The sequence below is a fragment of the Myxocyprinus asiaticus genome, chromosome 39, assembly GCF_019703515.2.
Source record: "Myxocyprinus asiaticus isolate MX2 ecotype Aquarium Trade chromosome 39, UBuf_Myxa_2, whole genome shotgun sequence".
NCBI lineage: Eukaryota > Metazoa > Chordata > Actinopteri > Cypriniformes > Catostomidae > Myxocyprinus > Myxocyprinus asiaticus.
In genome coordinates, this window is record NC_059382.1 from 5,816,108 (window position 1) to 5,830,799 (window position 14,692).

Consider the following 14,692-nt stretch of genomic DNA (forward strand, 5'->3'; position numbering starts at 1 on the left):
AGTTTTTTGCTCATCTGCAATATGTCTATAAGACGTTTTTTTCTCGGATGTCAATAAGACATTCAGCAGATGCCTTTGAGATGTTTAAGATTTAGAATGTTTGTAAAGCTTATCTTTTATAGATGTTTAGCAGATGCTAATTAGATTGTGATGCTTTCCAGATGAAACGCTCTTAAACAGACATATCGGAGATGTACGTGTGCTATCTGGGGACACACTAGCTTTGTTCCAAAACCTAGTGAGCTGCCTACATAGGCAACATCTTAAGGAATCATCTGCATTTCTGACGTAAAGGCTGTTCCAAAAAGTAGTGCACTAATGTTAGTGTACAGTACGTAAGTGTGCTGATTTCTAAGATACATTTCAGTGTTTCCGCTAAGGAAAAGCTTGATGCGTGTTGTTGGAGGAATAGCTTCAAAAAACCTTAGAATAATTTTAGATGGGTTATTCATGTTTGCTTCGTCATGTGTGTGCTTATTAACTGGGAGCTTTTGACATTTGAAGAGTTCTAGAAGCCCAGATAGCTGTAGTAATAACTGCCAAACAATGAAATGCCCCAAGGCAGAAAATAACGTGCACTATTTTTATTATACATGAATAAAAATAGATAACCTAAACCTATTTAACAGAGCATACCCATTTAACAACTATCAACAGTGCTGAATCGCTACACCAGTGGTTCTCAAATGGTTTTGCTTCGGGATCCAAATTTTACATTGGACATCAAGTTGCGACCCAATAAATTAAAAAACTTAACCTATATATAATGTAGCCTGGGTGTCATTTTCTTTTATCTTGCATAGTTTTGTTCATGGTTTTCAAGTATAAGGATGGCACCTCTACTGTGGTTTGGTCATTATAGCTATAGTTTTTTCTAAAATAATAATAATAAATTATAGTATTTGTTATAAAAAAAAATTAGAAGCCTAAACACATTTAGAAATTTTAACTATAACTGCGATAGTTGTAATAAAAATAAGGTCTAAAAGATTCTACCTTATAGATTATTTAATATGAAGCCTTGAAATATTTGTCAAAATATCACAGTTACTTTTACTACTGTAAAATCATGATAAATTTTAGTAAGGATGATGCATCCTTTATTTTGGTGCATGGCACAGTGTTGCCCTTTTCCTCAGTGCTGTTCAGCATGTCAGGCCTGTCTACTGTTTGAGAGGTTTGGCTTTCTCCATAGCGCTTTCAACTAGAAAATTCTCACAACAATTCAAATGGGTTGCATCAGTTTTGTGTTCTGTGCTGCGATATGGAGGGAAGCCTGCCTGCCTGATGCGTGCGCTCCTGTGAGCAGATCAGATAATTGGCGCGAGTGGTTCCATAATGAATCGTGCCAAACTCGCCCGAAAACACCACGTAGCAGACGAGAAGCATATTTAGCGCATATAAAGTGACAAACTCGAGATTATCGTAACATTTTCAATGGGTGTTCTGAAATTGCGCTGGGGCGGCTGTCAAAAATATTTAAATGGTGGAAGAACCATGGCATTGTTCTTTCCCTGCTGTCTGTGACCTTCTCCGAACAGATGGAGCAAGTGTTATGTTGTGTCAAGAATATGAATGAACCAATTTTCAGCAGTGATTATATATAAATGCATATTGAGGAAACAGTGATTTCTTTAGCCGTAGAAGTTAGGATAGAATGCTGAAGTCTGATTATAATGTTAGTATACAAATTAGACGTAGGCTGATATATCGGTTTTCCCGATTATTTGGTGCCGATAGTTGTTTTTTGGAACTATTGTTTATCGGCAAAAATCTCTGCAGATAGTTTTTTCTTCTCATTACTGCCTGAGGATTCTACAGTTAGAACGGCTTGATTCTACAATAAAACAGCGGCCTTGATACAGTAAGTCAAATGTTCTTAACTGAAGCGAGGGCATGCAAAGAAAAATGTGACTATATGGAAACGTGCCCCTAAATCACATACGTAGTGTCTCCAGCTTCATATCGTGTGAATAATCATACAAAACAACAAAATCCTTTATCTGATAAATCTTTTGACTATAAAAATCTTAATTTGGTGAATACTTAAATGTAGAGCATTGTAACAAAGCTAAGTCTCCATTTCAAAATTAGATTCCCTAAATAAGTGTGTATTTCGGGCTTGTTTATAGTTAAAAAATGATTTGGTGCATAACGCAGAACTTTTCTAGTAATTATTGGTATTTTGGTTGCACAATGAGCTGCATCTGAGGTATTATTCACTTTGGATTATTTTAGCCCCTTTGTCTGTGCCCGTCATAGTAAGGAAATGTTTTAATTTTATAAATTGATTTTAAACGAATTGGCCGATTTATTGGTTATTTGCCTTTTCCACCACTTTAGTTATTGTATCGGCAAAATCCTCTTTCGGGTGACCTCTAATGCATGATTCTTTTGACCACATTCTAAGACAGTATCGCAAGTACCCTTCGCATTAGGCAATCCTATAATGTTTCAAGCTCAGAGATGAAAAAATAATCAAAGATGGTGGACGAAGTATGATAATTATTGGGTGTGTCTCAATCAGCTCCCTAGCTCCATATGTTGTGAATCAGTAAATAGAATTTGAGCTCTGGTCATGGTGTTCATCCACTGAACATTGGGACACTTATGATTCAATCACCTGCGACACGATAACGAGGTCATGTGTTTAAACACAGTTGTTATTAATCAGCAACATCACTGTATTAATGACATTGTTGTGCATTTTCGTTGTACATATTAAAATGCACATTGTTATTATGAGAGATAAATGACATAGAAATGCAAATAAAAAGGTTTCATGGTATTTTATAAACCTTGCATGGTAATTATGGATAAAAGACATTACAAACATTTTTAAAGAGAAAATAAGGCTTTAGCTTCATATTTTTACACTTCTGCTAGTCTTCTAATGACTTGAAAGACTTCAGAAAACAAGACAATGTTTCTGGCAAAGGATGCACCCTGTTTATGGTGCATTCTGGGAATTTCTAGGGAACAAATGTTTCAGTGCCGACTCCCTGATAAGTGCCCTGACAACTTAACTAGGTGATTGAGACACACCCATTGATTATTCAGTATTGAAAAGTAATGACAATTAAAAGTGGACTGTTTTACGCAGTATTTGCAGTGTTTTTTAATGCTTGTTAGAGTATGTTAGTTTTTGTTTATCAAAGCTGTCAAGCTGACTCAGGCTGACTATTTTATTCTAAGACAGCCAGCTGTGCTCCCTAAAGGAATAAGAGTTGAGAAGAGAAAGTTATTTTCCATCTCTCAACACTAATTTATATTTAATCACAGACAGGTACAGAAAGAGTAAGACATTGAGTCAGCTTGGGTCAGAACTGTGTGCTGTCCCTGGGGCTGTTGTTAGGGTGTGTCTTGCCCAATGGCACATTAGAGGTAAGTATTACAGTACTATGACCACAGTCATCAACAGAAGCAAATGTAATCATTACACGAGCGCTTTACCTTTCTTTAATGACATTCAGCTTAATTTGCTTTACCTAAAATTAGCCTTGTCCGACATTGCGGGGTCTAAGGGGGGGATGGAGCTTTGCCCCCCTACATTTTCCTTGTGCCACCCAGAAACTTCCGACACCCCTTCCCGGTCCGTGTGCCCCCCAAAAACTTCTGACACCACCTTCCGGTCCAATGAAGAGACAACCGCTTGCCTAAAATCGAAATCATATCAAAATGCACCCCCAAAGATCGGATCTTAGTACCGGTTCTATTATCTCATCACTTCAACAAGCCACACAATTTGAGGTGACATACATGTTTGTACTAAAACAGCACTGAGAAAATGTCCTAAGGAAATTGTTCACTTTGCAAATAGTGTGTTGATTGAAGAAAAGAGTTTAGGATGGCGTTTCTTTTGTTCTCTGGCGTGAGTTGTGATCTCATTACTGGAGCTTTTTATGGGTCTAGATTTTAAATCCAGGTTTAACTGCACCAGAGCCTGTCCATTATGTGATTCACTGGATGAGTTGTGAGCATTTTATTTTTCAGGTGAAACTTTTATTAACTGCATACGCTAAACTTTCTGTCATGCTCATAGCATTATGAGACTGCTGTAATTGTGCAAAACGATAGGTCTGTGATGGGATTTTATAAGATCTGTAATCATTTACATTCACGTCATTTCAAACCGGTATGACTTTCTTCAGTGGAACGCAAAAAGAGAAGTTAGGTGGAATCTCTTTTACCATTCACTCTCATTGTATGGACAAAAGCATTGAAAGTGAATGGTGACTGAGGCTATCATTCCCTTACATTCTGTCTAACATCTCCCTTTTGTGATCTGTGGAAAAAATAAAGTCTTGCATGTTTGGAACAATATGAGTAAATGGTGACAGAATTTAAATTTTTCTGTGAATAATCCCTTTGATATACTTTGGTTAAAATAGTCTGATAAATGACTACTTGCTTTCTTTTCTTTAATATAGCGATGCATTGATCCGATACCTTGATTGGTATTGGCTCTGACACTCTTTTTATCCGGATCAGGGTATCCGTCTGAAGAGCCCGATCCAAATCTGATGCTGTGCGTTAGTCAAGCTCCAAAAATGACATAAAAGAACCATAAAAGTACCATTATAGTAGTCCATATGACTTGTGAATTTAAATCAAAGTGTCTTTAAGACATACAATAGCTTTCAGCCAGATGTTGAATGAGAAGCGAATTTAACAACTGTGTACTAGCCTACATACAAACACTCGAGTCTTACTGGAGTGTTCCTCCAAAATAAACGTCTGAGGGTTTTAAAGTTATGAACATATGACTGAAATGTATTACTATTGTATAAAAAAAATTCAAACATGTAATTAATTATAAATTATGAAATAGTCCAGATACAAGTTGAAAAAGTTTTGCTTTTCTACTGAAGACTTCCACTGGAATTACTGTTAATTTCATAGCTGCATTATCCAGTAGGCTAGTAAACTAAAGTTTTAATAGTCTAAACATGATTTTATGTAATTGGTTTTTGTTTTCTCTATTCAATAATAAATTGTGTAGTTAGAGGTTTGTGTTTATTTACATTAAAAATAGTAGCCTTAATCAATTCCACACAGTAAGGGATGGATATTCATTAAGACAAACAAAATCGGCCAATACCGAGAGTTCAGGTGTCGGAATCGGATCGGGAGAAAAAAATGGTATCAGTGCATTCATACTTTAATATTTACTGGTTTCTCTCTTTCTCTCTCACACAGTGAACAGACATAACCATCTGAAGGACTTTATGCTGGTCGTGTCTATAGTCATTGGTATGGGAGGATGCTGGTTTGCTTACATCCAGAACCGATCCTCTAAAGACCACATGAAGAAGATGATGAAAGACCTTGAAAGCCTCCAAAGGGCGGAGCAGAGCCTTCATGACCTCCAGCAGAAGTGAGAGCCCTCTTCTGGTTTTTTTTTTTCTCCATTTTTAGATTTCCTAAACCATGCGAGAAGCACTGTGGTGTCTTAAATCTAAGTCTGCAGTGACGATTTAGAACCTTTTAATCGCAAATAGTTCTGCGACAAGTCGTCAACCAATATGGGGTTTTCAATGGCTGATACCAATACCAAGAGTAGGGTGGCTGATTGCTGTTATAATGCCAATATACACATTACATATTTTAACTCTAGTATTGTCTTAAGGAACTGCACCCTCCTTTTGTCCTTTGGGTCATTTTTTTTACCTGTATGGAAACCATTCAAAATGCAAAAAACTGAACTAAAGCCACTCCTTAACAAAAATCTGTTTTTATTGTGGTCCTAAGTGGATAATGATTGGGGGAAAATGAAAACACTGAATATTAATGGAGTAACATAATTTTTAAAGAATTTTCTTTAAAATGATAAAAAAAAACAAAAGTTTAGAAAGTTGGCAAATATTAGCCAAGATTGTCTCAATTTAGGTTTATTTCAATCACTTTTGGCATGCTATATCTTAACTATAGTACAGCAATTTCTGATGTATTCTGTGGACATTTTAGCTACAATTTTAGTACATGCCTATTTCACAAATTAATCTCTATTGCCTTTTCCAGCAGTCAAAACGGGCCCAATTTGCACATCCATCACAACAAATCCATTCCTTTCCACTAATGTCAAACAATTTGTCGCAATGTTACAGGGGTTAAGGAAGGTGCCTTAATAGTTCTTTCTGCCATCTAATGTTTTATGAGAAAATTATATCCACCTAACCCTAGGGCTGCACCGATCGATCGGCCACTGATCTAAATCGGCCGATCTTCGTCTTAAGTCTGTGATTGGCGACCAGCCGATTGTGCCTAGAATCAGGGCCAATCTATTTTGCAGCATGCAGGGAATCACACATACACTGCTACTCTGTTGAATGAGCGTTATCTCAGCCCTTGATGCATGACAGTGTGGTACGACAAAGGGCACTTTTTAAAAAATTGGAATCGGTATCGGCCGATCTTGGTGTTAAAAAAAAATCGGTACCGGCCTCAATTTTCCTGATCGGTGCACCCTACCTAACCCCATTGTACCCTGTCATATAAAATCATGTTAGTAAATGTATTTGCCAATGTATTAATTGTTCAAAACTGTAAAACAAAAAAAAAATGTGATCAAATTTGATTCATAGATGTTCAAAAAACTATTTAAAGCTATATAACATCCTGAAAGTCAGAAGGTGAAAGGTCACTGGTTCTTCCCATACGGGTCAAAATGTTTACAATTGTTATTTATCTTAAACAATTATATATAAAAAATAAAAAATAAGCATTTTTATTTTGTTTGTTTTAATGGTTTTGACAAAGTCACAACATTTGGTTCCAGTAGAGTACTTAAGACTATACAGTATTTAAAATGTGTTGTTTACCTGTTCTGGGTCAAAAATGACCCTTAGAAAATAGGAGGGTTAAACACAGAATTTTTGCCATATTTGTCACAAAGTTTACTAAATTTTAACTAAGTGAATACAGAAGTTGTTAATTTTCTATTGACGAGGCTTTTTGGTAGATTTTGGAATGGGCACTAGGGGGACTCTCCTTTTTATCAGCATGCAAACACTGTTACCTGCCGATGCTTATAATATAACTTAATTGAATTGTGTTTATAATATCAAAATGTTGTGAGTTTTTGATTTGAAATGACGTAACCTGAACCTCCAGATGAGCTTTGTTCTTTCGTTTATGCAAGACAAAACCACTGCACTCACATAGACATGATGTATGTTTTCTGTACAGGATCTCATAAAGTGAGGATAGCATTATGTTTGATTTGTAGTCGCTGTCAGAAAGGAGTGCCAATGAACTTAAATATCAGTCTGGTATCAAGCTTACGGTGTTTAGTAAGCTTGTGTTTTTGCCCTTCTGACAGAAAGGAAATGATGCCTGCATGAGTGAAACTGTGAGAGAGGTCATCTCTTTTGAGTGACAGAGAGAGGGACGGATAAAATGAGGCAGAGAGCACCAAATCAACTCAGCACTGTTATTCTACTACTTTATCATTAGATATGCCCAGCTGTCCCGTATTAACCGGAATGTCCTGTATTTTGTCAGAAATTCCAAAGTCCCGTACAAGACGCCTGTTACATATATTATGGGGAGCCAGTACATCTCGTACAGCTTTGTGTCCTGTATTAAGGTGGAAAAATGCTCAAGGGGGACTCCCAACCAACCAGTTTAATGGTGAAACATTTCAGGGTTATAACATTTTCATTATAGATCGATTGCATGTGAGTAAGCCAAATGTCTTTTAAAATGTGAGAACAGCTTGGATAACGTTCGTATTTCTCTTAATACCAAATGTCTTCTGCTGGCTTCCTGTCAAAGTCCTCACACAGACACACAGTCTGTCACCTTTGAGACAAAGACACAGGCGTGCGTGTATGTGTATGTGTATGTGGAGAGGTCCATATGAAGTGTGCGTGTGTGCATGTGTGTGTGAAGGGGGCGGGGCAGTGGAAACTATGCAGAGTGTGTGTGTTGCAGCTGAGGATGTCCAGCATGTTGTGTTCTGATGCAACTGGCTGAGTCACTGGGTCACATCTCTAGTGATTGGCGGGTAAAGGACCAGTGGTGTTCTGGTCATTCCTGAGGGAGGAGATTATCCTCGGATACTTTTAATCAGTTATATAAGAAGTAACCAAAGAAATAAAAAACACTTTTAAACAACTTGGTCATTCTTTATAAAATTGTAAGACCTGGTAGTCTTGTGCAACAGTTTTAATTTTGTTAATTTATAGATAGAATTTCCATATAACTAAAATGCATGTTGATCTCTGGCTGTCAACTTCAGTTACAAATTTCCTTGGCTTATAAAAACATGTATGACACATACTGTATTTAAAAAGAATATTCAAAAAGAAAAGTATATATTATGTATTTTTGTGTGTGTGTGTGTGTGTGTGTGTGTGTGTGTGTGTGTGTGTATATATATATATATATATATATATATATATATATATATATATATATATATATATATATATATATATATAGAGAGAGAGAGAGAGAGAGAGAGAGAGAGAGAGAGAGAGAGAGAGAGAGAGAGAGAGAGAGAGAGAGAGAGAGAGAGAGATTTATAGATAGATATATTCTATAAAATACATATATATTCTTTGTAAAATTGTCTATATATATATATATATATATATATTTGACAGTATAAATATGATGTATGATAATATATATTGAATTTGTGGCTATATAAATGTACACTGCAGTTCGTGCCTGACTGAGGAGAGAAAACACAGCTCACAGTCCAGACGCACTCTAAACTTTCCAAACAGCTTCAGGTGATGTAGATCGCAAAGTATGAGAGAATTATACAAAAATAAGTAAATACAGATAAATACAGTCCCTTGCGTGCACACTCACTGCAGCTAGATTATTACGTGATGGCTTGTGAGATATTGAATCATAATATACAGTTTTCTTATCATAAAGAAAATCCGCAATAGGCAGCTTTATTAAAAGGAGACAGTTTGTTTTTTGTGAGTTAAAGATGGATCAAAGTGAACAAAATGGTGAGAGGTAGTCTTCACCCCATGTACTGCAACGAAATACGTTTTTGATTTGTTTTTGTTTTGCTAGCTTTCCGATATAAATATCTAAAACTCATTTAAAACAACGTGCATTTACTATGAGCTATGCTGCAGAAGAAAAGATTGTTATCTGAGAATGTAGAATATAATAAAAAAATTTAAATATTTTAAAATATCAAAAAATCCTTAGAAAAAAGAAAGAAGCAGCATATAAGATTGCAGAGCTTTCAGAGAATATATCTTGAATATAAGAATATATTGTCTTTGATGCACTGGCAGAAATATAAACATCTGAAAAATACACAAAATACACTATACAAAATGCACTTATATTCAAGATACATTCTCTGAAAGCAATTCTTAATATCATATATGTTACTTCTAAAGTAAATGTATCTTTTTAAAGATTAAAAAAATCTTTTTATTTTTTTTGACAATTTTAAATGGAAAACTAGACAAAAACACTTGATAAAAATAGGATTTTTGCAATGATATTTTTTTTTACTTAATTAAACTTAGTTTTATTCCTTCAATTCAGTGAATGTCATTTAGAGGTATGTTTAAAAGATGATTTTGTCCTCTTTATTGTTAGCATGTTTAATACAACCTTTTAACTCGGGGAACAAGCTGAATAATCGGTTAAGAGCTAATGATTAATTGTTGAAATAATCGCCCGAATAGTCAAATAACTGTTCTAATAATTGTTAGATTAGTCAATTATCAAAATAATCGTTAGTTGCAGCCCTTATGTATATATATATATATATATATATATATATATATATATATATATATATATATGTGTGTGTGTATATGTGTGTACATATATATATATATATATATATATATATATATATATATATATATATATATATATATATATATGTGTGTGTGTATATGTGTGTACATATATATATATATATATATATATATATATATATATATATATATGAAACAAAAAAAATTCTAATTGTAATTTTTCATGTTATTAATGTCCTGACTATACATTGTGATCAGTTGAATGCCAGTAGCAATTTCTTTCCATAAGAGCAAAATCTGTACATTATTCCAAACTTTTGGCCACCAGTGTATGAATAATACTCATGAACATGAGCGTAAAGTCAAACATTTCTAAGTGGTGTAACTGTCCAGTTTAAAAGACTGAAATTCTTGAAAAAATATGTTTTTGTTTTGTTTTTTGCTTAAAAAAAATAAGCTGTGAATTATTGTACATTTTTCAATATTAAATATGTTGACCTTTAATTGAAAAGGAAATTTATTCAAGTCAAATGAACCAACATGAATACAAGGATTACACTTCTAAGAACTTGACACATGTGTTTTAAACTAGAATTTTTATATATTTTATATCATTTTTATGATCTTTTTTGTTTTGTTTTTATTAACACCATTTGTATTTTATGATTTTAACCACATTTTTTATTTTATTTTATCACAATCAAGATGTCAAGTTTGACGGCATGATGCTTTTGCCAAAACTTGTGTATTTCTTTTGATGTAGACTTGCTTCATGAAGTTAATGGCCTTTTTTTTTTTTCTCTCCAGTACGTAGGCATTTTTTTCTCCATTTGCTTGTGAAGGCATTGTCATAGCCACAGCAGTTGAGTCAGGCCATCCAGCAGTTTCCTGTGTAGGTGTTATGATGCATTTCACACCAGACAAACGTCCTTGCATACACTGCCAAACCACCACACGAGTGATCCGTTTCCTGTCCATTCACTCAGAAATGAGGCCTAATGTAAGCTGCTATATCTGCATAACAATTTAGAATTGAACAAAATTTTCTGAAGAAAATGTCTGTGGGGCTTGCCAGTACAAAATTCGCAAGAATGTTGCTGTATGGTTGCTAAGGTGTTTTGAATGGTAAATATTTTGCTATGCAGTTGCTTGGGTATCCTAGGTGGTTACTTACTGGCCCAATTCCAATTGATCAGTGGCGGGCCGTGCATTAATAGTCTAGGCCTTCAGTGTGATTCATGCCATTAAGAAAACACAGTTTCACAATGAATAAGACATCCTATGCCTTTGGGCATCATACATTGTCGCAGCTAACTAGGAATATCAATTGACATTTTAAAAACACGTCCACGCACGAAAGCCAGAACTTGAAATGACACTTAATGCTCAAGCAAGCCTAATTTTAACTGCAGCATGACTGTTTTGTGAAATGAACGTCTCCCGAACAGACATTCAGAAATCATCATTTTTCATATGAATTACCAAGGAGGTCTATAATACCTGGAACAAGCTATCTAATAATATTTGCGATTTAAATGTTGCTTGCAATAAATTTAGTTTCGTCAGGGTACAATGGTTCTGCTGCATTCCATTCAAGTTGGATGTGGGATATTCCTACTTGATATCTCCGACCATAAATGCATTCCATTCCCTGATATTCAGAACTGCAACACTCCCATTAGGGTTTGACTCTCATTAGAGATGTCTCCTAGCAACCCAGCTGATAAACAATGCTGCATTGCTAGCATTTGTGCTTCAGGTGAACGATTATCAAAAGAGATTATAATGTTTTATACACCTGTTTCTGCAGGCGTTTGTTAAACAAGCTTTAATATGTAATGTGGAAACAAATTTATCGATATTACTTAAAGTGAATGTTTATCACTTACATATCTCCCTGAGTGTCAACTTGTTTGTGTGATATCATGCCGCTGCATCTTGGCGAAATCGGAGTTGAGAATTTCTGCATGAGCCTACAAGTTGTAATTCTGACTTCAAGATGTATTCCATTGCACTTTTCCTAGTAGGAAGTTGTAAAATCCGACTTTCTGAGTTGAATGGAACGCAGCACTACTTTTCAAAACTTGATCGACACTGAATGCTCAAGCAGCCTAAGTTACTCTTAGAAAACTCCTGATGTTGCTATAACAATGCAAAAAGCACTTGAAGTGAAAATCAGTCCTCCTTTCATGATTATTAAATTAGGCAATCACAAGGCAGAACATAGGTTTGTAAATCCATAAGGATCTCTTTCTCAACGGCGACAACAGCAGGGATGACAGTCGACTCGTCAGACAGATCTCGCGTTCTTCGCTTTCAAAGTACGTCACTTAAAGCGTGATTGCATCACTAAAGGCCAGCTAGAAGGCCTCGACCGGGACATATCCTAAAGATCACACCCACCAAGAACAAATAAATCAGTCTGATTGGACAATAATGAATCTGACAATCTGACTTTAGTTGCCCATTTATTTGGACTGTTTAGGGATTCTGTGGAAATTCTGATGGCCTGGTTGGGTGGAGCTCAAACTCACATGCTGCATCGGGCATGTGATTTGTGAAACAGCTGTCATGCTTCGCTTGCACGCATCAAGGAATAAATTCTGAGTGGATATACTTTTCGTTTTTCTCTATTTGTTTGTAGATTAATTAAGAGTGGAAAGCAATTAAAAATACATAGTCAAAAAGTTGATTGAGAATGAAAGGTTGAAAAATATTTATTTATTTGGCATGTTAGGCCAGCAGAGAAGGCTTTGCTGGCCCTGAGAATTCACCACTGCAATTGATCGTATAATACAAAATAGCTTCTCTTGAAGCTGCCCTGTTTGAGGCATAATTCATGTTGGTAGCACAAACGTTGTGGGACGAGTTATACAGTGTTTTATGAGCAATAGGGTCTTTGGCAAACACCATAGGCTATTTAAATTTAGTTTGACTTACTGTTCTGAATGCGAAACAATGTCATTTATTTATGTCAAGTTCAACTCTCATACCTTTAGGAGATGTCTCTCATTTTCTTGTGCATCTCTCACATGCTTGTTTGACTTTCGAAAAGTCAGTCTAGAGAGAAAAAGTTCTTCACGTGCATGAAACTATTAATCATTGTATGCCGTCCAGCCTACTGTTGCCAATTTCTTTGTGTTTTTGTTTTCTTTTGTCGTTGGTGCTTACGCCAACACAAAGGAATGTGTTGTTCCAAGGAGAGGGGTATAATAGACAATGAGAACAATTGAGTTCTTTAAAAACATTGTACGGCTGGCCAGACAAAGTATTTTGTTTGTACGAAGAGGTTGAGCTAAATGCATAAAAATGCAAATGGATTGTAGGATTGAGGTACGATTACTGTGTGTTGCAAGTCTTGGCGGTCTGTGAATGGCAGAGGTCAGGATTGAGTGCTTTACATTTTCCATCTTGGCTCCAAGTTCAGATCACCTTACACATCCACAGGTTTCCTACTTCCGTCAGGTCATCCGTAAAGCTCTCTCTACCCTGTGCTGGCCATCAATAATTCTACATGGGCAATACTTGAAGGAATGCTCCCAAGTTAAGCTCAATGGACAGCATATGTGGCATAATGTTGATTACCACAAAAAATAATTTAGACTTGTTCCTCCTTTATTTAAAAAAGCAAAAATTGTGGTTACAGTGAGGCACTTACAATGGAAGTGAATAGGGCCATTTCATAATCACATGTGTTCTGAGTCACTCCAGTGTCCTCTGAACTTTGTCATATGATATGCCTTGAGCTGAGCTCACAGACACACAAAGCCCTTTCCTTTAAGGGAAGAATCATCTTAATGGGCATGACTGAGTTAATCAGGGGCCCCACTGTTCCTCACTGCCGCCAGGCAAAATCCTTAATCTCGTCATAACTCACGCAGCCACAGTGTTTTCCCTCCGCCCTCTGTGCTCATCATGATGTAAGTCTTTTGAAGCCCCATTCCTCTCCTAACCGTAGCTCAAGTTTTGCAATCAGGGTTTACCAAAGACATAGTTTTCTGCACCAAGTGACCACACAGACATGCTCACAGACATGAGAAAATAAATGCGTATGAACATAAAGGATTATGTGGTGTCCTAATCTTTAGAGCTTTTTTTTTTTCCTTCTCCTCTTTTTTTTTTCTTTTCAGAAAACCCAAGTACAGGGTTGGTTGACAAAGTTGACAAAAAGCCTTTAGCAGATGTGGGATATTAGAGAAAAGCCACTCTTTCAGGAAACTGGACCAAAAATATTGACAATGCATCTTGTATGCATTGAAGTATAAACACATTTGTAGCAAATCATAGTTTTCCTGAGCTATGATGTTAACTAATGGCCATTGGCTATTTAAATTGATGTAACTACATGGTTCTGAACCCCTACTATCCACTTTTATTTCTATTGGTACTATGTAACCGTGTATTTTTCTGTCTTGAGGTTGTGTAACTCTGTGGTTTTCTACACAGGCTTCAGATCGCTCAGGAGGAGCATCGCTCCGTGGAGGTGGAGAAGGTAAACTTGGAGCAGAAGTTGCGGGACGAGATCAACGCAGCCAAGCAGGAAGCCCAGAGACTGAAGGAGCTCCGTGAGGGAACCGTCAACGAGCTGAGCAGACAGAAGTACGCAGAGGAGGAGCTCGATCAGGTAATAGTACAGAGATGTACAAATGGCCTGCTGAAATCTTTGTGATACTCTGGTCTGTAGATATACTGTACATGAAGTCCTTTTCATTTTGGGGCGTTTTTGAAAAGAGCTCTGTGGAAATGTTTTGCCCATTTCACTGTCCGCGCCAGGCAACAATGTTTAGTCTGATAGCGCAAGTAATAGCACACCTCATCTCAACAAGCTGCATGATTTGGACAATCCTTCATGTCTGTAGCATGAAAGTTACATTCTTAAAGGAACAGTTCACCCAAAAATCATAATTCTCTCATAGTTTACTCACTCTTATGCTGTCTCAAAC

At 36.1% G+C, this 14,692-nt stretch overlaps 1 protein-coding gene across 8 annotated transcripts in view; it reads left to right on the forward strand.

Moving 5' to 3' along the window:
- The window catches only part of LOC127429831 (stromal interaction molecule 1-like), a 60,812-nt gene that overhangs the window by 34,175 nt on the left and 11,945 nt on the right, over window positions 1–14,692 (forward strand). For all 8 annotated transcript variants that reach the window (XR_007895361.1, XR_007895360.1, XM_051679085.1 and 5 more), the window contains 2 exons: window positions 5,200–5,377; window positions 14,196–14,373. Coding sequence is in view for 6 of the 8 variants with exons in the window: in XM_051679085.1 (XP_051535045.1) it covers window positions 5,200–5,377; window positions 14,196–14,373 (356 nt within the window). In the remaining 2 variants the exon portion in view is untranslated. The remainder of the gene's footprint in view (window positions 1–5,199; window positions 5,378–14,195; window positions 14,374–14,692) is intronic.